The sequence below is a fragment of the Rhipicephalus microplus genome, chromosome X (genome assembly GCF_043290135.1).
Source record: "Rhipicephalus microplus isolate Deutch F79 chromosome X, USDA_Rmic, whole genome shotgun sequence".
In the NCBI taxonomy this organism is placed as follows: domain Eukaryota; kingdom Metazoa; phylum Arthropoda; class Arachnida; order Ixodida; family Ixodidae; genus Rhipicephalus; species Rhipicephalus microplus.
This window is the reverse complement of record NC_134710.1, coordinates 226,823,290-226,849,162: the sequence shown is the minus strand read 5'-3', so window position 1 is coordinate 226,849,162 and position 25,873 is coordinate 226,823,290. Positions and strand designations below refer to the sequence as shown.

The following is a 25,873-nucleotide window of genomic DNA, read 5'->3' as shown; positions in this document are numbered from 1 at the left end:
AAACTCACGCTGATATACCGAGCGTTCGCACCTCTCATAGATCTATGGGCACGCCGTCGTTGGCATCGACCTTCAATCGCTTCGGGGTCTCCACGTAGCCACATTTGCCGAGCACGTTCCTTAGCATTCTTTCGCCTTCGTACTCGGTGTCTTCGGCTCACCGCCATCGCTTCGCAGACGCGTTTGCTTTTGTCGGTGTTGTTGCAGCTGTAAATGCAGATCCTAAATTTTCGGCTCACACCCACCTCAGGGAATAGAATTTGGTAGCTTACAAGTATATATATATATATATATATATATATATATATATATATATATATATATATATATATATATATATATATATATATATATATATATATTTATTTATTTATTTATTTATTTATTTATTTATTTATATATTTAACAAATCATAGCGACGACAATACTTTCTCGTTCAGTAAAACAAAAATATTCATCTTTTTGTAAATTGTTTGCTAGAAAAGAATTCGATGAATTAGTTCTCACTGATATAACAAGAAATTATTGCTATAAAAAACTTTTACTATAGCATTCATTGATTACCGGAGAGCCTTTGGAATTGATGTTATTAAGTGAATCTCTTTGACTGTTCAATGAAATCTTTCATGGCTTCGCATACTTTGCCATTGCTGTGCCCGAGCATATATGTGCATCTATAGGGATAGTAAATTTGACGTAGAATCAAATCCAAGGATGCGTGACGGTGTTTCTACAGACATCTTTCTTAACGTAGAAAACTTTCGACAAAAAATTATAAAGTGTTTTATAATTTTTTCTTCTCCACAAAAAGAACAAAGAGCGCGGGGGGATGAAACATGTTCTGAATAAATATAAAATTATAAGAATACGGCAGCGTAACGTTGTGATTATAACTTGAAGTCCTGTGTTATGACATCAGGAAGTTGTCGTCGTTGTCATCGTCGTCATCGTTGTTGTTGTTGTTGTTGTTGTTGTTTTTGTTGTTCTCAGCATTACAGATTAAGAACACTAACCATTGCCTTTTTCCTCTTTAGTGGACCAGTGGTGAGTATGATTAACCCAATTTATCGTCACAAACCGTTTATGTCGATGATATTGTTTTGGTTCGTCGGATAAGGAATGATTCCCTAAGCAACTTTGCTCTTAAGAATGTACTGCCATTGTCGGCTTACGTTCCTTCCCGCATTGCTTTTTTTATAAGTATAAGCTACTTCTTGCGCTGTTTTCAGAAAGAAATACGAGAACAAGAAAAACGACACCAGAGGCGACGTGAATGCTCTACGCGAATACAAGCGACTTTTGTCCAAATATGCGATCCAAAGCGTGTTGTCACGTCATCCTGTGTAACAAGAAGGATTACGCAATATGCGACACGATTTGAATCACGACGTGATGAATCGGGTATACAGGGCACTATTGCGATCAACCACGTGTTGCTGCAAACCTTTATTCTAGATGATGTGCTGATGCCAAATTTGAATATGCTCAGTGGCCGGACAGGTTGCAGCGGTCCACGAACCTTCCTTTAGCCGGGTACATATATAAACGCCGCCACCACGAGCTTATCACTTTTCACCGTTTTTTTTTTTTTCATCCTTTGTTCGTATGTGGATTCGTTTGCTTTCACTAGCTATTCCTACTTTTAAAAATTTTTTTCTTTTTTATATAAGAATTTCTGTTCCTACTCTGCTAAGTTTGTTCAAGGCTGATTTCGGGACATGCTTCAAACAATCATTCAATGATTTTTTAGGTTATTTCATTGCCCAAGATAATCACAACCTTCACATTCACAGTGGAGTTGCAATTGAACTGTATGTAAAAATAAAGGGCCTATGGTCAAGGCTGTATTTCGCAGATAGATTCGAACACATCAGTGCAATATGCACGCGCGTATAAATTTTACCCGTTACAATTTCATAGTAATTTACTACCACAGGCTGCGATAAACGCAAAATCGGCTATAGCCAGAAATATTTGCATGAAACTCAAATTATCCTTGTGTTTCAGCATGTCTATGAAAGCATAACACGATACGATTGGTTCTTTCCCTATAGACCTCTTTACGCAAGGCTCCCTGGGCGCCGCCATAATACCCTCTGGGCTGTTGTTAGTGCGCGCGACCCCCCCCCCCCCAAGAAATGCACTGCCGAGGCTGTGACGTCACCTTTTGTACTCTCGTGCAACAGCCCAAAAAGAAGGAAATTTTCCTCTCCGTAAACAAAAGTTGATTGCCGAAAGCTACCGCCAAAAAAATAAGATAAGGTGAAGGCCCTCAAAAAGTTCTGTCGCTTCATTTTATTTTCTTTCACCATATGAAGAAAACACGTAAACCCCAAACGTATATGAACTCACATTTCCGAACCAAACCTTGGGTGAATGCAAAAGCTACGTCGAATAATCTCTACAGAATTAAAGAAGCGTATACCCATATGTCAATTTTGACAGCAGCGCAAAGGGGGGTCGATTGTGCTCGAATGGCTTCCGGAAGAGAGCACTACACAAATGGGTTAACGAAGTGAACGCAGTCATCAGAGCTTAAAGAAAATTAATAAATCAGCTGCTCTCTTGTAGGGTTCGTACGAATGTCAGAAAGCGTATAGGCGGAAGGCGAGACAGAATGAAGTGCGAGAAAGGAGTGTGTGTGGGTGAGGGGGGGGAGGTGGTACTGTCGAGAAATTACGCCACTTCGTAATTATTTAACGCCGATTGCGTCAAATTTTTGAACAGGTTTTGAAGTTAACAGAGAGCTAGGCGCGCTTCACGAAGTAACTCACCTACACAGGTGGAGCCAAATCAATCAAATGGTCGACAGCTGCATACTTCCACAGCCGGTCAATCTAGATTGAGTGGCCGTGCTACTTCACTGTAACTTATACGCCCGATAGGAAGCCGTGGAAGAAAAGAAAAACTTGGGGCTATTTGAATTCTGAACTGTGATAGGTGACGGTATATGCAGAGGTTCGTTAGCATAGCTGTAACACGAATGTCATTGTACAGCGCCACGGTATCTACAAGCACCCGCCGTGGTGGCTTAGCAACTGTGTCACTGCGCGTTACATTACCATGGCCACGTCGGCGGATTTTCGATGGGGGCGAAACGCACAACACCCGAGTGCTCAGACTAGGGTGAAAGCGAAAGCAAGTTCGCTAGTATAAATTAACCCGGTGTCATCAAATATACGGCATGCTCAATCAGGTTTTGGCGCGTGGAACACCCATAGTTCAGTATTTTAAATCCTACACACACTGTTATGCTTCGTCTTGCTACGAAGCATGGGTTACGCAAGAGTATACTTTGAGTTTGACACATTGGTAACGTGATATAACTACCGAACGTGGAAGCACTCCAGGATGCCCTATAGTCAGAGTAAAAATCCCTCAGCACGCATTCGAATATACATTTAGACACCACCTCAATGAATTTATCATTGGCTCAGTATTATTTCACTGTTCTTTTTGGCCCATGGTGTAAAACAATACGCGGAATGTAAATTGGCTTTACGGATTTACGATGTGCTCGGCTGCTGACCCGAAGGTCACATTTCGGTTCAGGTGAAATGATAAAGGACCGTGTACTGTGCGATTTCAGTGCACATTAAGAAGAACAGATGGCCGAAATTTGCAGAGCCCTCCTTTTCGGCGGCCATACCCATTGTGTACATCTTTTTGAATGGCACTCTTTGGTCGTCACATGACTCTTGCGCCAATAAATACCATATGTCATCATCATTATCATTCCCTACGGCCTCTCTCATAATCATATTGTGTTTTCGGGACGTACACCTCCACGTATCTTTATGGACTTGCGGTTTCCAAATTGCTGCACGGAAAAAATTTTAGGTCAAAATCCTTTCAGGATAGCATTTTTTTTTTATAACTCAGCACGAGTGAGACGGACAATGGTAACTCCACTTATGTTCCGGATCACAATGCTCGCTGCTATAGCACAAATAAATGTCAAATGCGCACCCACTGAGAACGCGCCTCTGCCCTCGACAAGAGCGGCGCAGTTGTATTTCATCGAAGCATATATAGGGCATCCGAACGTCTTTGTTTTTAGCAAGTCGCGGAAACGTACGTTGTCTCGGAATAGAAGGCTCACGTAAATTGTGTACAATTTACGTGAGCGCTCTATTCAGAGACATCGTCCTTTATGTGAACGTCCTTTATATGTATGACCATAAAGGTCTATAGACCTTCATGGTCATACATATAAGGGACCTTCATTGTCCGTTTATTTTTTAATTAAGACTAATGCCCCTACAAATTTATATCGTGACCTTTTTCTTTCCCCGCCACGGTGGGCTAGTGGTTAAGGTACTCGGCTGCTGACCCGCAGGTCGCGGGATCGAATCCTGGCTGCGGCGGCTGCATTTCCGATGAAGGCGGAATTGTTGAAGGCCCATGTGCTCAAATTTGGGTGCACGTTAAAGAAACCCAGGTGGTCGAAATTTCCGGAGCCCTCCACTACGGCGTCTCTCATAGTCATATATAGTGGTTTTGGGACGTTAAACCTCACTATCAATGACTGTGACCCTTTTTTTCTTTCTAATCACGCAAATGCTTCTCGCGACCACGACACATTAATGGTAGTGGACTGAGGCATCTATTTCAAGGCGTGCTTTGTGCATTTTGCGTACAGCGAAAAATAATTTCGCACGCCTACGATTGGGAACGCGTGTAAGACTTTGCGAGTAACGGGCCACGTACAAACGCGTAACAAACCCGGTGCTTACACGCTGTCGTTGTTCACGTGGCACCCATCAGCCACCCGGCAGGGTGATTACCCCGGAGAGCACAAAAAAGGGAGGGGCAACAATGGAGCAGCGTGCGTGAGCGTCTGCCACGCGAGCCTATTGTTTCGCGGCTGCGCGAGACTGTGGCTGCAGTGCAGTGCCGCAGCTGCCCAGTCGATGCGTAGCCACGTCGGCACCTTTTTTTTCCTCGTATAGCGCGTTGTTGTTTTGTTCGAAGAGGAGACCGACGAAAAGGACGGTCGGCAATTCATTCTTTTTTTTTTTTTGGTCGCGAAAGTGGGACTTGTCAGTATATACGGCGCTCGAGTGCTGACATGCTGACGTTCACTTGTTTTTATACCGCCCCCCCCCCTTTTTTTTTACAAAAAAGCAACACCTGTAGACCAGAAGTAAAAATGTATCGCCCCTTCCCTGTTCCAATGTTTGTTTCTCTTACGAAATGATCGACCGACAGATTGAGGAGCTTCCGTATTGTTCACGATTAGCTACGTAAATTAAGTTAACAATGTGGGTTGATTTTACGTCGTGAAGATTTCCGTCCGGTGTAACAACGTCTCAAGTGAGTGGGGCGAAACTGAATAATCCCAATCCTTCACAGCTTCGAATTAGGCAAACGGCGAAACGGTAGCTGAACCGATGACATGTCATGAGCTTCGCTGTGGTGAACATCTATATACGGCAAATAAAGTACGTAGCCTATATTTTTTTTACAACTTCACTATGCACAGTAAGGTTGTGCTAACGAGGCACAAGCTGCAGCGACCAAATGACATCGGATTTCAAGTAAGGTTGCACGGCGGGCTTGTTGGCTATTCATGTTATTCGAGGTATAGCGCATCCAAAACGGGACAAAGAAGAAAACACAGAACACATACACGGCGCTTTGTTGAAAGTTAGCGCCGTGTATGTGTTCTGTGTTTCCTTCTCTGTCCCGTCCTGGATGCGCTATACCTCGAACAACAATCGGATTTCATTCACTATTGTGACGAGTGTTCCTTGTAACGCCAAGCATAAAATAAGAAAATAAATGCGCACGCTCCCTTGTAAATTTACCTGAGACGACTCGATGGCCAAATCCACCCGATGCGGCAAGTTCATTTTACCGCGCACATTATATCGGCGTCCAAAGTTCACAAATTTACGGTCGCTAAAGTATATTTCTCTATTTAACTCAGTAGTGGCTTAATTTGTTTTGAGTATTACTAAACTCATATACAGTAATGGTTTCACTCGGTTTTGTAGGGTTATTGCTCCCCTCGACGTCAACACAAGCCAGATTACGAGAACGCTGCACGCCGCATGACTCTGCTGCACCGGATGCCTCGATGCTCACTCCTCCGCTCGCGGGGGCGCGCGCATCGAGGATCGTTTTCTTTCCCTTCTTTACTGACTTGGTTTCACACTTTTGCAAAGACATAGAGACAGCCAGGACGTCCTTCTGGTTAACCTCCCTGCCTTCTCTCCATGGTTGCTTCCGTGTGAACGCCGTTTCTTCATATTAAATTTGTTCTAATAATTTGAAAGCCGCAAGGATGAAGTGAACGCACAGCGCGCACGGCTGGAGCTACAAGAAGCACGCTTTCTTTTTTTTTTCTGATCATGGTGCGTATTTGTATCATATGCGGCTTTTCACCTCTTGGCCTTCAAGTATTTTGCCTTAATAAAGGCTGTCAGGATCTCGTACAACGAGTGCTTGCCGCCATATTGCGCCAAACTAACTGTGTAAACGGCCATGGCCTTAATATCGCGCGACAAGGAATGTCACGGCGGCTAAAGAACACATTCTTTGCACTTAAGGAAACAATGCATGATATTTGGCTGCATAACTAGAGGGCTGATTCACTATGTGTACCAAAAAAAGAAAAAGAAATGCAGGACTCCAGTGAATAATAAGTCAGCTATATACGTACGCAAATTATAGAAGACGCAGGAAGTTATATAAATATATATATATATATATATATATATATATATATATATATATATATATATATATATATATATATATATATATATATATATATATATATATATATATATATATATATATACTACGATCCACAGGCATTCCTGTATGTACACGATCCGCATGCAGGCATGCAGGCATTCCTGGCATTCCTGAATAAATAACACGTGACGTCGACAGTCGACTGAGCTTAGAAGGTGTCTGTGTGGCCTTGGCACGAGGATGAGAACAATTACAGAAGCAACACTTCAAAGCAGTTTGGTGACGGAGGAGACGTGACTGAGATCAGGCCATTATTCGATCACCTTTATAATCTACAGTTTAGGCAGCTTTGCATCGGCGCGCAACATATAAGCGAATGACATAATGTGGGACGCAATTTCCAATGTACAACACGCATATTATACTTCTCTTTGTTTTCTTAGAATTGAAAGACGGGAAAAGTTACGATAACCGAAGAGGACACACACACACACACACACACACACACACACATATATATATATATATATATATATATATATATATATATATATATTGTAGGGAACTATGCGAACGACGACGAAGCAGCATGAAACGGCAAGCCACAGCGTTGGTGCACGCGCGACCCGAGCTTGCGTTTGTTTTGTATTTTCGGCCTGTTGGCGTTCCTCGCTCTTCTGGCGTTCCTCGGCCTTCCAGTAGGTCTGTACGTAAATAAACTGCGTGACAATATATATATATATATATATATATATATATATATATATATATATATATATATATATATATATATATATATATATATATATATATATATATTAGAACCAATGGAATGTAAATAAGAAGAAAGAAAAGTGGATGAAAAAATAACCAGCCGTGAGCCTGCTCACGGCTGGTTATTTTTTCATCCACTTTTCTTTCTTCTTATTTACATTCCATTGGTTCTAATAACTTCCCCTGTACATTCCTTGGCATTACTGTCTGTTAGATCTCATTAATATTGTGTTAAAACACGGAAAAACGAGCCCTTATGTATACACTTTTTTCCCTTATATATATATATATATATATATATATATATATATATATATATATATATATATATATATATATATATATATATATATATAATCAGACAGCTACGACGTTGAGCATGTGTTATAACGTTCCCCCCTCCCAGCATGCTCAGTCCAAGTGCGTGGGATCGCGCTTTATGCAGCGACACACACAGTAGAGAGCAGAGTGAATTAGGGAACAAACGGGGGTTAAGGATATCATAGTTGAAATCAAGAAGAGGAAATGGACATGGGCCGGGCATGTAGCGCGTAGACAGGATAACCGCTGGTCATTAAGGGTAACTAACTGGATTCCCAAAGGAGGCAAGCGGGTTAGGGGGAGACAGAAGGTTAGGTGGGCAGATGAGATTAAGAAGTTTGCGGGTATAAATTGGCAGCAGCAAGCACAGGACCGGGTTAACTGGTGGAACATGGGAGAAGGCTTGGTCGTCCTGCAGTGGACGTAGTCAGGCTGATGATGATGACACACACACACACACAAATATATATATATATATATATATATATATATATATATATATATATATATATATATATATATATATATATATATATATATATATATATGTGTGTGTGTGTGTGTGTGTGTGTGTGTGTGTGTGTGTATACTCGCTGCGTATAGCTAATACCTTAACGCATAACCACACGTATTGTGGATGAATTCTTATCGAGCTCCATATAATAAATAGCAATGTTCAATTGACAACAATATCTCCGGCATTGTACCAGTGCACTCGGACAACTAGCCGTCAACACTAAGAAGGGAAAGTGTCGAAAAAGAAAAGCATACTTTTTTACACTTTCTCTTCCTTAGCGGTATAAACAGTGGGATTAACACAGTTTCTGTGGTCAATAGCCGCTCATGATGGTGATAGTTTTTTTGTATACATTTGTACTCATAATATACCCTCTAAACTTTGTACGGCCGGCTCAAACGAATTCTCTGTCAAAAGACGAGCCGTCACAATGCTTATTTAAATGATTTGTCAGTGTACTTTCATTAGCTTTCTTTCTTTTCTTTTTAAGGTGACTGCGACTACACTGCTTTGTAGGCCCACGGTTTTAGAGTCAACGTTACGTTGGAAAGTGAAAAAAAAAAATCAACCTCTGAAGTGAAGGCGAATCACTCTTACCCTTTCCTTTCAAAAAAAGGTCATGTACTCACTTTGTTTTTTTTTTGTTGTTTTCTACCACATTTCTTCATCTGGTATACCTCTTTTTTTTTTCAAGGTTTGTAATCAGAACTGCAACCATTTACACGAGGGAAACACTTGGAACACACGCATGCATCATGAGTGAAACGAACCGCGCCGCGTCGTCGTACTGCAGCTGCAAGCCTCCTTAATACCTGCATCCCAACGTGCTACCATGCAGCGCTCATCTGTGGGTGCGACATTAAAGCAGTTATTTGTTATTCTGGCACCATTTGTGGTCGTTGTCTTTTCCTTTTGGTAGTATATACCGCTCGTGCGCTTGAATTTTTGACCGTAAACGGCGCCACGCTACAGGAAAAATAAAATATGAACGCTAAATCACGACGGAGGCAGTGTTGCTCTCGTGGTGCGCTGCAGACATCAACGTGCGTGCGAAAATAAAAATAATGAAGCAAGGGGGAGGTGGGCTGGCAGTTGTTCATGAGACAAACGGAATGAGGGGCAAGACTTCAAACAGGTGCGTATCCACGCTTTTTGCATCTTGTTTTTAAAGGGGAATGAATTTGACTTAAGTATGGCGAGTATATTTTTCTCGAAAGTTTGCCAGTAGGCATAGTGATTGGCGGTGTCAAATCACTCATGAGAGAGAGAGAGAGAGCTCTTTAAAACATTCATGCAAATTTGCCTCGTGTATGAAGTCTAGTATATGTTGGTGAATTAGTGGCAAGGTCCATCGATCCAGCGGTCGAGGACGGATGGTCGGTCAGGCCTGAGCCCGTTGCGTGAAGGTGGCGAAGACGGCTTAGCCGCAGGCCTGTACAAGTCCACAACAAATGTGCACATGTGGCCTTATTATCGCGGATTATTATTATTTATTATTATTGCTGTTGCTGCTCGATCCTTATTATCTAGCATAATACAATGCATTCGCGATACATTGAGCGTTTTAACAACGCGGCAACAGGTAATAGGAAGCATTTCACGCTGGAGCGCTGCGCACACGAACTTAATGCGAGTGATCAGGTCACCAGGAAATATACACTCGATCAGAGCCTGAAGTGAGATTACATCAGGGAGCAGCGCTGGTACACGAAACGCCACCCTATATAGGCCGAATACTCAAGAATAGTTTTCATCGTGATGCAATAAGCATTCGTAATTTGATTGTAGAAAATTCGGTATTATAAAAGCCGGTGTGCAGGCGTTTATCATTGCGATAGCAATTATATGAACACTCTCGGCTAGATTTTGCCGTCGGCGTCGATGTCATGCACCGTATCGTCCTCATCATCATCATCAGCCTGATTACGTCCACTGCAGGACAAAGGCATCTCCCATGTTCCACCAGCAAACTCGGTCCTGTGCTTGCTGCTGCCAATTTATACCCGCAAACTTCTTAAGCTCGTCTGCCCACCAAACCTTCTGTCTCCCCCTAACCCGCTTGCCTTCTCTAGGAATCCACTTAGTTACCATTAATGACCAGCGGTTATCCTGTCTACGTGCTACATATCCAGCTCATGTCCATATCCTCTTCTTGATTTCAGCTGTGATATCCTTAACTTTGGTTTGTTTCCTAATCCACCCTGCTCTCTTCTTGTCTCTTAAGGTTACACCTACCATTTTCCTTTCCTATGCTCGCTGTGTCGTCCTCAATTTAAGCTGAACCCTCTTTGTAAGTTTGCAGGTTTCTGCTCCATAGCTAAGTAGTGGCGAGATGCAGCTGTTATATACCTTCTTCTTGAGGGATGGTGGTTCATAAAGATCATAGTGCTTCACAAAGAAAGCAAGAGAATACCAATCAAGAAGGTTGTAAGGCAGGGGGATACAATCTCCCCAATGCTACTTACCGCGTTCTTACAGGAGGTTTTTAGAAGACTAGAATGGAAACAGTTAGGGATAAGATTTAATGGAGAGTACCTTAATAACCTCCGCTTCGCCGATGACATTGCATTGCTGAGTAACTCAGGGGACGAATTGCAACTCATGATTACGGAGTTAGACAAGGAGATCAGAAATAGAGGGCTTAAAAATAATCAGCAAAAAACGAAAGTAATGTACAACAACTTAGGAAGAAAACAGCGCTTCAAGATGAGTAATAGTGCACTTGAAGTTGTAAAAGACTACATCTACTTAGGACAGGTAATAACCGCGGAGCCGAACCACGAGACTGAAGTAACTAGAAGAATAAGAATGGGGTGGAGCACATTTGGCAAGCACTCTCAAATTTTTACAGGTATATTCCCACTATCCCTCAAGAGGAAGGTATGCGCAGTATATGTATACGTATCTATATATATTAAAACGCAAGAAAGAAAAAAAACCAGAAAAAAGCACTCTGGCATGCGAAATCGAACGTGGGAGCTCTGCGTCGTGAAAGCTAGGCGTTAACCACTGAGCCACCCCGGACAACGTTCTTCACCGCCCAAACGGCAAGCTATTTATATCTACCACGTACCGCTGCTGTGTTTTCGGCATTACCAGAAATATGGCGGAATGCGCACACGTCACCACATCGCGCAGCGGCGCCCGCTCTAATCTCTTACGCGTACTTTGCCCGGCTTGAAGAAGGAGAGCGACGCTCCCTTGCCTGCCCTTATCTTGTGGTGGCGAGGAGGGAAGGATCTTACGCTTTGGCTGGCCTCGGGCTCTACGTAGAACGATTCTGCTGTAGTTACCGGGCGCACAAAGGTCACTGCAATCATTGCAGTCTCTGTTCGCGAAAAGCGCGCGCTTTTCAGAGTCAGCGAAGTAACAAATGAGACGCTTATTCACGTGTATCCGCACCTGTGAGTACGTTTTGTGCGTAATTTGTGCGCAAGAAACGCGGGGCACGTTCCGATCTGCTTTCCATTCTGCGTGTGACCTATCAAATTGTTGCTATCGCGTTCATTGCTTCGCCTTTGCGGCAAAGCTGTGACTTTTTGTTATGATGTAATGAAACGCGTGTATTTCGTAATAATGGTCGAAGGTTCAAGATTTACGTTATATGAGTGGTATATTAAAAGTAGCGCGAAAGAACTCTTGGTTAGTTTTCTTATCGCGTTACCTATTTTAAAGATAACAAAATTGAAGGAAGCTTGAGCGTCGCCTTCAGCACGACATTGCAATTGGACCACGTTCGTATCACCTCACCAATCGCTAGCCTGGCCTCACTTCTCGCTGAAGACCTAGCTAAACCTTGCCGCAAGGAAATCCAAAGTGCAGACGCCCTTGTGGGTTCAATATCCATCCATGCGACTTGACGAAACACCGAGACACGGACGGACGGTGCCGTTTTAAAGCGCGGCCCTGGGCCCTTTGCACCAACTCACGAGTGTTTTGTGGAGTCTCTGAAGAACCTCCGCGTATCACCAACGTTAAATGTTGTAAACAAATACCTTCTCGTTAATATGCTATAGAGTGTGTATGCGTGGTTGCAACAGGGTCTCTCTGAAAAACCAAACAACTTTAGTGTTTTTTTATTGGCATATTTCTGGAATTTGTGCTCACGGACAACGCTGACTTTTCAATCAGAACCAAAAATTGCGACACCGGTATTGCTGCAAAACAAGCATTTTACGCTACCCCGTTAAAGAGTGGCGGCAGAAACGCCTCATGCATGAGTTGTTACTGCATCGGGGCTCCTCGCTTCTGACAAGACGCGTTCTGCAATCTGTAGGGGTGCGCGCACGAAGTAAGTAATCTCTTTTTTTTTCACAATATATATATATATATATATATATATATATATATATATATATATATATATATATATATAATACTGAAGTTGATATGTGTAAATTGCTGATAGTTTACACTTCTTTTAGTTCAGTAGAAATGGTTCACAGCTATAGGAAATAGCAAAAAAGTTACGTCCATATAAAGTGCTATTTCAGCGGTGCCTTTTTTTATTTGAAAAATTTTGAATGAATGAACGGTGCGACAAAACGAGGACGAGCAGCCCCGCCTCGGTGGTCTAGTGGCTAAGGTACTCGGCTGCTGACCCGCAGGTCGCGGGATCGAATCCCGGCTGCGGTGGCTGCATTTCCGATGTAGGCAGAAATGTTGTAGGCCCGTGTGCTCAGACTTGGGTGCACGTTAAAGAACCCCAGGTGGTCGAAATTTCCGGAGTCCTCCACTACGGCGTCTCTCATAATCATATGGTGGTTTTGGGACGTTAAACCCCACAAATCAATCAATCAAAATTCATTTTGGCTGGAAATTGTTGCATGAATACAAGAATGAGCATAAAAAGCGTACTTTTAAACTGTTTAATGAAGAAAACTGCAAAAAAGAAAATAGCCGAGAGTTTCCATATATTTGCTATCGCAATAAAAAACGGCTAGCAGATGACGAGCAAGCATGACGTGGAGCGCGCAGTGGAAAGTCTCTCGCCCGGCGTATGCTGCGCATGCGCAATGTTTCCGGCGATAGGTGTTACGCGGTTATGATAGCTCAGTCGCCCACGCGCTCACATGTACTACATTTACCGATGCATCACCGATGTACTACATTTGCCTTTCATTAACGTCAATACGAAGGTCGACTAAAAAGTGCTCGCTAGTTCATTTTTTTTTTCTTTTCTGAAGTAGGTTGTGCAGGCATATATTTTATGTGTCGGGTGCATAGAACATCAAGTATAGTCGACATGTGCACGAATGTCTTCAGCCAGTCAAGATACAGGATTAAATGTGGTATCTCAGTGAGACACACTTTTATACGTAGTACGTTTATTTCTTCGTATTTTATTTTGACTTCTTGTTTCCGACTTACGCACGACAGTGTCCTTTCGTGGTGAGCTTAAACGCCCTGCAAAACGTAGAAAACATTAAGCGCAGTGTTTTCTTTGGTAGAGCGCGCTTAACGTCATGAGTCTTGGGCGCTTCCATGTGCATTAAAATATCAGGACATGAAAAATTTGTGCTCAATATCATATTTAGTGAAATTGATTGATTTGTGGGGTTTAACGTCCCAAAACCATTATTTGATTATGAGAGACGCCGTAGTGGAGGGCTCCGGAAATTTCGACCACCTGGGGTTCTTTAACGTGCACCCAAATCTGAGTACACGGGCCTACAACATTTCCGCCTCCATCGGAAATGCAGCCGCCACAGCCGGGATTCGATCCCGCGATTTGCGGGTCAGCAGCCGAGTACCTTAGCTCCTAGACCACCATGGCGGGGCCATATTTAGTGAGAATAATGTTTACTTGTCGTTATTGTTCTCTGAAATATGACAATACCAGCAGGGTATGCGGATATTTATTACATGTTTTCTGAAGCAGAGTGATAATATAATAATTGTGTCGTTTAACGTTCCAAAACCACCATTTTATTATGAGAGACGCCGTAGTGGAGGACTCTGGAAATTTCGACCACCTGGGGTTCTTCAACGTGCACCCAAATCTGAGCACACAGGCCTACAACATTTTCGCTGCCATTAAAGATGCAGCCGCCGCAGCCGGAATTTGATCTCGTGACCTGCGGGTCAGCAGCCGGTGGTCTAGTGCCTTAATTGATTGATGTGTGGGGTTTAACGTTCCAAAACCACCATTTGATTATGAGAGACGCCGTAGTGGAGGGCTCCGGAAATTTCGACCAACTGGGGTTCTTTAACGTGCACCCAAATCTGAGCACACGGGCCTACAACATTTCCGCCTCCATCGGAAATGCAGCCGTCGCAGCCGGGATTTGAACCCGCGACCTGCGGGTCAGCAGCCAAGTACCTTAGCCAGGTCGAGTGCCTTAGCCACTGGACCACCGTGGCGGGTACAGGAGAGTGAGCACTGCAACAAGGCCACACAGAGAACACGCTAGTATATCTTGTATGTTTTTGTGGTACGCAAATCACCTCATCCTCAAGAACTTTCAGGCACGATACATGTAGTGTGATATACGAATCAATCAACGTGTTCATATTTGGTTTTTACCACAAATTTATCGAACGTGGTTGGGCAACCCATCATGGCGTATACTGCGGCGACCACAAGGCGATTTCTGCTATACCATTACCACAAAGCAATAATGCATCGCATATGCCCTTCAGAAGATGTACAGTGGTGGTTTTCGACAGCTTCACTGCACAAGTAATGTCGCAGGAATGATGAGTCAGGTTTTTTTTCTTTAACTTTTTTCTCATTATTGCACCGCCGTCTCTAATCGTTCTGTGCTTCACCTCCTTGAAAAGAAGGTCAACTCAGGCGAACATATACTCAGCTTCGCTCGTGGCCTTTTTGGGCTCTTATTCTAATGGGGGAATTTCGCATAAAGCTACAAAACGCATAGTCGTTTGCTACCACAAAAGCCGGTTATAAGTATGAATGCATGGTTTTCAGAGTTTTAATAGCCTGCGCAGATCATTTTTAGCGAATACAGTAGACAGAACAGAGTCTACACGCAACCGATGGTTCCGTTTAGACAGTGTCGGTGCGTACTGTAGTTTGGCTTGGAGGACAGTGCAGGAAGATAGAAGATGGCATGCATGCACAGTCCGTAATGAGGTGAACAAGTAATCCGCGTTGTTCCTCAAAACACTTGCTGGTATAGCCTGCACTGACAGTTCGGGAAAAATGAAAACAAAGGAAGAAATAATTGCTTCGCGCCAGTTGCAGACGCGCGCTTCAAATATACAGCCCTCCAGCACTGGCTGCCGTTAACAACGTCGCCCTGCGGCACCGAGGACTGCTGGCACCCGGATGTTTTTATTTCTTTGCCTGAGCTGTTCTGATGTGCCTGTCAGAGATGAATGGCCTTGCGGAGGCAAACAGCGAAGCAACAGGAACCTCGGTTAACAGGAACTCGAGATATAACGACAGCAGCAGAAACACGGAAACGTTGAGTGCGAGGGCCTTCGTTTGAACATAACGCGCACAGTGAAATCCTTCTTTAACTCGGTCACTATGCCATCTGGGTATCACAGCTCTCGACACGCAAGAAGTAGTCTGGGTTAGATGATGAATCCTTCTATCCAAATATGTGCTAGCTCAGTGCCACTGAGAGGATTCACTTCTCAATGGTTATGGACTTCCGTCCACACTTTCGCACACATAGCACCTCGTGATAGTTGAACGCGTAAGTTATCGATCAAAGAGATTCATACTGATGCTGTGGAAACATGAAATGTTAAGCGAAATTTAAATTGCTCTCCAGAAACGACATGTGTCGCCACCTGAAGAATCACCTTTAGGAACCTCCATAACACTCTTCTTTTTCTGCATTAAACCCATATTAGGAATGCTACGCTAGGTAATGCTTGTAATGGTACTTTATTTATAGGCCGAAAAATTTTGATCACATTTTTTACTTACCAGAAGAAGTCTAAAAATTATCGCAAACATCCCCACAATTTACCAGTTATCTTTAAAAGCATATAAAAAAGTACTCATTTCTTCGATAAAAATAAGATTTGTTCTTCAAGCAGCATAGTTTTGTGATAGGCAAACTGGCTTCGCTCAACAAATGCGACTTTGATCTCAGTAAGGGAGCATTACATGGAGCGGATAGGTTTGATATGTTGGGTTTAACGTCCCAAAAGCACCATATGATTATGAGAGACGCCGTAGTGGAGGGCTCCGAAAATTTCGACCACCTGGGGTTCTTTAACGTGCACCCAAATCTGAGCACACGGGTCTACATGGAGCGGATAGGTTCCCGATTGTCGCAGAATCCATGAGGTGGGACTTCTCTCAGGTAATCGGCCACTCGAATGGTGTGGGTGAAATATCACAAGCTGAAATAATTCATCACACACTGAGAGAGAAAGAAAAATAGGTATTGATTTTAAAGTGAAACTACGTCTACTTACTACTACGGATATTCGAAAGAACCAGTTTCCTGAGCCAGCAGAGATCAAATTTTTCCGATACCGGAGCCACGGTACATCCAGAGAGCGCCAAGCATAAATCGTTCCGACAGCGATTTCCCGTTTGCGTCACACCTTTATTTCCGTGTCCATTTTTTACGCCTGCCACATAAAGCAATTTCCCCGCCACATATATTCAGAGCCTGAGAGAAAGAGACTGCGGGCGGCTGCAGCAGCAACCTGAGCAATCTCGCCATGACGCGCTCTTTCTTTTGCTCTCAAATTCTCTGCGTGTTAAAGTAGGTTGCGAGAATTCCCTTTCCCATCATTTATTATAGGGCTGCTATGCTTGCCATCTGTCCTTCAAAGGGTTGGTCCCGAAACATCGCACGAAAGAAATATGTTCTTCCTTAAAACGCTATTCACTTTAAAAATAATTCAAACACACTTGATTCCCTTATTAAGCTCCCATAATGCAGAATACACAAAATGCACGGGTGGAAACACTCAGCTCTACGTGGTTGAATAAAGAATAAGCTAACTGCTTGACATGCTTCTCGCACGTATGTCGTTGTGTGCAAGCTGTTCAGTAGTTATAGAAGCTTGCTCTCAAAAGGTGTTTTTTTACTTCAGAATTAATATATATACCGAACTCATTCTCTAAGAATTAATGAACATCAACTGAGGTTCGAAGCAGTAAGCATTCGCTGCGCTTGGTCAGTGATACACATAGCGGCCGCTCTGACACAATCATCGCACTGCAACCCTTTGCCTGTTCAATTACTTATTGTCATTATGAGCTCATTACGTTATGTCATTATATGCGCTATGCTTGTGCATTTGAAAACCAAGACGGATATTTACTTTTGCACAAATACCACCTTACACAAACACTTAGTTGAGAACATATAAAACTGCGGATTTTGTCGCTTCACTGATCCCACGCGATCTCTTTTTCTGAATTTTTCTGGAACATGCAAGGATGTGAGTACCATCCCATTTATTGTCGGAACGATCCTTGTTGCAAAGTGTTTCGTGGAGTAAAGCATATTTCTTTCAAAAACGCAACTTTTTCACACGGACCAGCAACAGGACACGGGACTCGATCACGCGTGGTACGAGAGAAAAGTTAGTCCCCATGAAAAGTAAAGTGACTTAAATATTCAACGACGCCCTCCTCAGTGCGACTCATTTACCTTGAATCATGAAGTCTTGACTATGTTTCGGGTGAAACGCTAAATTCATGGATAGGCTACAAAACGTTAGCTCAAGTCATTCTTGCTATATGGTAGCCTATAGAAGATACGGATGCTGTCAGGCAGTGACCTACCGTCAGCGTCCCTGGCAACGGATTCGTCCGATGAGCACAGAAGATGATGAAACAAATGGCATATATAGTCGAACTATATTTAATTTGATAATACATTTTCGGAGCAATGGATCCCAAGCGGCATTTGCATTTTCTAATACTGACCTCGTTAATCAGCTGCAGGTTTATATTATGATGTTTGATGCTCAATTTTTAACCTTGAGCTGTAAAAAACTATATTTACAAACAAATGAACAAGTCTGGTTTATACGGTTCGAAATACACAATTTAAACCAAACATAATTACACGAGCAATATAATATATACGTTAACTGTGTGGTTTCAAAAGCAATGCATATGGCTAAACTTGGCCCCCAAAGTAAAAAAAAATAAGAACAAAAGTCGCAGTTTTGCCAGAAGAGCTAAGCAATGAATGCGAGAGCAACATATTAGAATGTTTTACGAAGCAAGGCTTCCATTTGTATGAGCAATATTATTTGTAGTAAACATGCGCTTGTTTAGTAACAACGTTTTCTGCGGAGCAGCCACAGTAGATGACCACAACAAGGCCTGTGCGTAGTGACGGCGTTGAGGAAAAGCGCATCCCGGGGGCAGCGCATAAGGGCTATACGTCGTGTGTTGCTGCTGGTGGCAGTTTGTTATGTGTAGAGCGCCTCTATATGTGGTCCCACCGCGGTGGTCTAGTGGCTAAGGTACTCGGCTGCTGACCTGCAGGTCGCGGGATCGAATCCCGACTGCGGCGGCTGCATTTCCGATGGAGGCGGAAATGTTGTAGGCCCGTGTGGTCAGATTTGAGTGCACGTTAAAGAACCCCAGGTGGTCAAAATTTCTGGGGCCCTTCACTACGGCGTCTCTCATAATCATATGGTGGTTTCGGGACGTTAAACTTCACATATCGATCATCTATGTGTGGATGGCTGCTCCAGGTACACTTTTGGCACCGTTTTTTTTTTTTCGTGTTGAGAGCGCAGCCCGTAGAAGCTGCCGCCTGCTGTGGGGAGAAGATCCACGCGCTTATTGTTGCCGCGCTAGCGCGGCAAGCGCTCACGGCAATCAGAAATTAATGAGGAGTACCAACGTAACTTAGTGAGAAAGACAAATGAAATAATTGAAAAGTGGAAGTTTCAGCAAGCTACGCACAGTTAGCAGTGGAAAAGAAGCTATCGAGCACACATCTCTACAAGTACGCTTTCACGTGATGGTAACATAGCTCAATCCACTCAATTGTGGAAAGAAGATTTCGGCATCGTACGGACACAGCCAACAATCTTCCCTTAGCAGTCGCTGAGCACCCTATTCTGCCAGCACCTTGAAAAAAAAAGAAATTTATACTTGTTCTTGAGTGAAACTTTTTTATTCCCAAAATAATAAAATATTGTTTAAGTATTGTCACACATCATACATGAGCTTAATACTCATAAAACAAGCAGGCATAAATATCTGATGGAGAGCGCTCAAATTTATATGTGTATACACTGTATGAACAGAAAGAATACAAACATCGGCGCTGAAATTTTGCGCTGTTACGCCCAGTCAGTACAGAAGTAAACGTATCTCGCTTTTCAACTATTATTTCAAACAATTCCTTTTAAGATTTTTGTAAAGAAACAATTCCTTTCCTATAGTGGAATCTCACACTTCTGACTGAATATTATTGTCCGAGTTTCGTTTACATTGTCTTTCTATACTTCGATTTTTTTTCCATTCACTGCTTTTCTTATTTTATTGCGCTCAATGCTTTTATTCCTCACTTGATCTTAACCAGATACTTCAAATAGGGCATTTTTTCGTTTAAAGATCGAGCATGTGGCCACCTATACTGCGCCTATATTTCTGTCCTGACTCGAAATTGATAGACCTGTTTGTAACACTAATTCATTGCGCACACGCAGGTGGCATCGAACAAGCATTGTGTCCAACACGAGCGAGACATTGGATGTGGTCAAGGCAAAGACGTCTTCGTTTGTTCCTCCTATCTTAGCTGCGTGTGCAGCGGTGCCAGCTCGCCAGTGCCGACCCCGTAAGAAGCCGAAACCCGGGAGCCTTATTTTGATGAGGCCCTGCTTTCTACAATTGAAAAATAGTCCTTGCGAATGTCGCAACTTTCGCGTATAGCCGTAGTGTTGACCTGGTTGCGTGACGTAGTACGGCGCAATTGTGACAACTTGTCAGTGTCTAAAGGCAGAGAATCGGAAGAATGGATTGAGAAAAGCAATTCACATAAAAAGCAGCCCTTCGATATAGCTGCTATAAGAGGCAGAAGCAACGCAGGTACGGAAGAGAACATCCTATTCAACTTGAAGGAAAATATCGAAAATATTCAGAGAGAAAAAAAAACAGGGTCATTTGTGTCGCTCTTGTTGTTCACAAGCAAACAAAAATAGCGAGAGATAGAAACAGGGAAGCAGGCACAATTGTGGCGGTGCACACAAGCAGAGCGAAAGGAGCAGTGAGCAATAAGAATAGCCGACAGATGTTCCACTGGTTGTATAGTTGTGTTCCCAGTCAGAAAGAAATGAACCAGCCGTATAGGGTACGCCGAAGCGCCTACATGGAACGATGCGGAGAGTGACCGATGCAGTAAATTGGGCCCACGAGGAAAAAGTTCCCTATTGTGCCGCGTTCCATTGTCTCTGCACGTCGACAGGCATGTTGGAGCGAGCTAGAACATAAATGCGGCGGAAACGAGCTACCTGCTGCTTCTGGTGCATACGTATGCAGAACCGAGACCGCTGGACGTGCAGTGTATCAGGAAGGACGGCATTATCACAGATGCTCTAGTCGACATCTCGTACGGTGGCCAGAAGAGAGGTCGATATGCTATAGTTTTTGGGTGCAACGTTGCAGAATTTTTCTTTGACGCTGAAGCAGTTCACTGAGTTGATTCGTAGGCATGTGCGTAGGTTAATAGCCCTGCGTCGTGGCTTCAGACGTGTCAATTGAATGTTTCGAAGATGATAATTGTAAATATAATTGTCAAAATTTTGATTATATAGAGAGATGTGACACGATGACAACGACAAAAGCGTTGTGAACATGAATCATAACAGCCAACATTTCGCACAGAACTGGCCAGAATAGCAGCGTTGTCTGGTGTCAAAACGCGAGAACAGTTGTTGCTCATGACACCGTTGAAACTGTTGCGGCTCTCCTTATTCCTTACGTATTAATTTTTTGGACATGAACGGGTAACGAGTTCAAAAACTTCTAATGCAAGCAGTAACGCAGTAAATGACAGCTCATGTCGAGCAAAGAAAGCCTCTGTCAGCATCTGATGCTAGTACTTACCATTTGGAAACTAACTGCTGATATGTCCACGTTTGCGCTTGTCTATACAGACCCGATAGGCAGTTTTTCGGTTTTTGACTAAAAACACTCATCTGTTCGGGACCTTGCACTGCTTTCGCAGCCTTTTACACTGAATGACAACAACACATTAAGTTGAGCCCTCCACTGATTATATATCCCTGGCTCGTTTGTCATAATACCATGGCAGAAAACATTGCACTTCTAGTTCAATGTATGAAAAACAAAATGCTTTTAATAATTCTTGTTATGAGCCGCCGCGAAGGTACTCGAACTGTGAGAGAACAGTGGAAGTTTAGGCTTCGGGCTTCAAAAAAGGCCTATATATTGCTCGATTTTGGCGTGGAGCTTCGATGTCAAATAAAAGTAACGTTAAGATATCCAGTTAGGCATAAATAGTACGAGCGATTTGCATAAAGCTGAATGACATGCAAACGGCATTATTTTTTTCATCTAAATGTAATTAGGAGCAGCCGAACGCGCATGTAAATGACTTTTGTCACTTCTTTTACACACGGGTTCGTCTAATGCAAAAAAAAAATAATGATCAAATTCTGAGAGAATCTTACCACTGAGGTCACGCACTTTCCCAATTGTGGGTTCTGCGCTGCTTTTCGTTCTGTTGATGAGCATAGCGAGCGAAGCACGGGGACGCTTGCACGTATCCAAGTCCGCTCCCTTCGACACCGTAATTGTTCTGGCTCGACCAGTCTGTCGCCGAAAGTAGAGCGCTTTAGCGTCGTGCACTGCGCGCCGCCAGAGGACCTCTTGCGTAGGCGCTATGTCAGCTGCGCAGATGTCTCATTGAAAGCGCGAGAGGATCGCGCTTTAATAAAACGCTCTAGTTCCTCCCGAGCCACCGAATCGACGGATGCTGTAATCACTGTATCGATTGACTCAATACGGTGACTCCAAGGCGCCAAGTTGAATTTATATCAGAAACCACGGTTCAGTATTATATTGAGTAAAACTTCTTTTGGGCCTAGTTGGTTCATAGCCATAGAATATACTTTTACAGCGCAAACATAAAACGATCCACAAAGAAAGCGACGACACACACCAGCGCTGACTAACAACTGAAAACTGCTTTCTTTGTGGATCGTTTTATGTTTGCGCTGTAAAAGTATATTCTATGAGTATTATATTGAACGCTATACGTAGCATCAACCGTTCGATGAAGGCATTCCCGCAGAGCGAGACGCTTCAAATTTCCGCCATCGTACTATTGTTGCAAGAAGGACGGTATAACTTGGAAAAGGGTGCGTTATCTGAGTTGGTCACCACGCGCTAATACCATTGTGGTACGTTTTACTTTCCTTCAGCACCGTGCTTATAGCACCCACTCTCCCGAAAAAAAAAACGAAGGCTGTGAAAGCGACATTTGGTTTCCGAAGTGACACGCTTCGAAGCCACATACGTATGCGCTGCGCGCTATATACAAGTAGTTACGAAAGCATAGAGGGACGTCACATGCACCAGGCATTTTACGAAGCATACTCGGGCAACTGCACATGAATTAATGCCCACCGCCAATCAGATACAGTTGGCTGCAGTCCTCCCTGGGCAGGGTTACGTGTATTTTTGAAGAAAAAGTATTTTTTGAAGAAAAAGTGAAGTGAATGGCTTCGCAGAGAGCTGCGGGTCATTGTGGTGCTTCTGCGTAGCGGAATGCTTTCTCTTTGCACAAGTCTGACAGCAAGTTTAGCTTGGCGAAACCATTTGCGAGTGAAATCTTGTTTAAGTCACTGAATCAACAGTCATGTTGTTCGACGACGTGATACCAAGTCGACAAAAGCAACCAAAAATACTGCACTTTAGAAGCAGTGCGTCATTCACAAGTGCGTTTCTACCGGCGAAAATTTTATAAGCCCTCATTTCCTATGAAAGAAAAAGCCCCCATACATATCATGAAGACGGCGGATGCTCTTAGACTCCGAGCGTTTGACTGCTAAGTAACAACCAAACAGCGGAGCTTTAATGCCATTGTGTTCAAAGGAGTGAGCGCAACTATATATATACAGGATTAGATTACATAAGTACTATAGTGGTGATTAAACGCAAGGCAAACCTATAGAAACTCTATACTGCTGCGGCCATTTTGTGATTATTTTCAGAATGGAAAACGTAAGTAAGGTACGATTGGCAACTGCCTCCAAGGGAGGCACAACAGTCGGCTGTTTTAAAGGTGTCAGGACAAAAATCGCAATGTTACCACGGAGTGAATGATGGTGAGTGGGGCGAAGCTTTGGAGGGTTTTATCAGTTAACTGTTAATCGTCTGTCTCTCTGTTTGTCCATCCATCCATCCGTCCTTCCCTCCGTCTGTTTGTTTGTCCGTCCGTCTGTCTGTCCATCCATCCGTCCATCCAGCCATCCGTCCGTCCGTCCGTCCGTCCGTCCGTCTGTCTGTCTGTCTGTCTGTCTGTCTGTCTGTCCGTCCGTCCGTCCGTCTGTCTGTATGTCTGTCAATCCACCCGTCTGTCCGCACCCGCTAAGTGACGAGTCATCGAATTAGGTGATCCCGTACGAGCTAGGAGGGACAGACCCACGGCTTTAGGACCTTCGCCTCTGAAATGTCAGCAAATGTTGTCACTTGAAAGAATACATTCTTCATATGTCATATATGGGCCCTTTCTGACATGCATTGGACGTCATATTTCCAGAAACATTTAGATACTGGTCTCCATAATGACTGCAATGCGGGCGCCGGTTTTGAAATTAGTTTTTGTTGTTCCGCAGTTATATTTTCAAACATGGTGGCTGGATGGGGTGCCCCATGAAAAAAGAAAAAGGAGGGAGGGGCTTGAGAGCAGTCACGTCCGTGTAGCTACCGTACGATTACAGATATGTGCGGGCCGGCGATAGATCTACGGGCAGAATTTGCCTCGCGGGCTGCATGTTTTAGACCCAGGGCCCGTATTCAGAAAAACATCTTACGCTAGATAATACTCTAGTCAATCATGATGCAAGGCATATCATTAGCGAAGCCGGCTGACCCATGGTAAAACGTACCTGTGAAAGAGAAGTTCCGTGCATTTGGCCGCTGGTATGTAGCATTGAATCCCGGCAAGCGTGATGCGGATACAGTTGCTGTGACCCGCACGCGATCTTTTCAATGACAGGAGTCTTTGTCGCAGTATGTTCCGCGTATTGAATCATTGTTCAGTTTAAACAAATCGGAGCGAACTCCATTGCGTCCACAGTATTCTGACTTGCATGATACTGCAGATGCAAAGCTGGTTTACAAGAATTGAGAAAAGAGCTTCAGCAGAACTGTCCGGGTACTAAATCAAGTTGCAGTGAACATGGTGGTACGTCTCGGACATCAGAAGCAAGTTTGTTTAATCGAACCACCTTGCTTCTGATGAGCTCCAATCCCCACTCGGCGAGTGTACTGGGTGTACAAGGGTGGATGTAAAATGGAGGATAAGAAAATTACAGAAAGCTTTACAGCCACAATTCTATACCAGCTAAGCGAAAGTCTTTTTTTAGTGAATCCGCTATTACAACCCATTGAGCATGCCGATTATGATGGTCACAACTAATCCTTCATTAATCGTCCGACTTTACAGAAGAGGCATACGCTGGCTGTTTTGCTTGTGATGCAAATTGTGAACCTTTGGTTTCGTTTCGAGTGTGGTCACTTGGGGAATTATACCGGTTGCTTCTCGAAAGTAGGAGTTTTTACTACCGATGAAAATAAAGTCCCGAATCAATGTAATGCAATGACAGTGTTTTGCACGCCAAAATGACAATACGATTATGAGCCATGTCGTATTGGGGCGACTCTGGATCAATTGTTGAGCTCGCTAACCAACGTGCACATAAATGTAAGTACTGTCGTGAGCAATATTAGCTCGAACACGTGAGCGCGTGTCGTATTAGCCCCAAGAACGAACACTGGCGTCGTTGCAGTCGCGGCAAAGTGACGTCACGGCATGGACTCGCCTGCTCCGCTGCCGATGGTGACTTCTTTCCGGGCCCGCTGTGTACCCGCTCTTCACCGATACGGTGGTGATTTAACGGGCACCCCTATTTCCCCCTTCATACATCCTAAAATTCACCCGCATCACACCTTACCTCATTGTCGCATCTGCTCGAGTCCCCGAGCCGACTTTCATCAAATAAAGAGAACTTGTCCAAGCAAGCCGAATCCCCCCCTTTGCGGGTGCTGAGTGACAAGAGCGATGGGAGGCTGCTCTACGCAGCTCACGACCTGACGACCGACTCCGGATCGTAAGCTGGGTCATAGGGGCCACCAAGCGCACGGACTTTCGGCCCTCTAGAGCGGCCTGAGGGCTCATTGTCTTCTTTTTGCCTGACCCCAACCCCCGCCCCCTCAACTGACCCATTTCTGGCGTCATTAAAATTGTTTTCTCCTCCTCCTCCTTCTAAATTTTGAGTAGTAGAATACTAAAGATACAAAGTAAAATAATTATTGCTGTTATAAGTTAACTAAGCTGCAGAAATTATGGATACACTTTGAAAATGAAGGTGCAGGACAGCGAGACATAAGTTGTTTTC

General features: G+C 43.6%; 1 protein-coding gene across 3 annotated transcripts in view; it reads right to left on the bottom strand.

Moving 5' to 3' along the window:
* The window catches only part of LOC119187446 (synaptotagmin-15), a 149,756-nt gene that overhangs the window by 105,382 nt on the left and 18,501 nt on the right, over window positions 1–25,873 (bottom strand). Inside the window, exon 1 of one of the 3 annotated variants that reach the window (XM_075878721.1) lies at window positions 21,920–22,056. The exons of 1 other annotated variant lie outside the window; for it this stretch is intronic. In XM_075878721.1, the coding sequence (XP_075734836.1) occupies window positions 21,920–21,983 (64 nt within the window). In that variant the 5' untranslated portion in view covers window positions 21,984–22,056. Of the gene's footprint in view, window positions 1–21,919; window positions 22,057–25,873 lie in introns of those variants that run through there. One more of the 3 variants, XM_075878723.1, reaches the window with a different exon arrangement.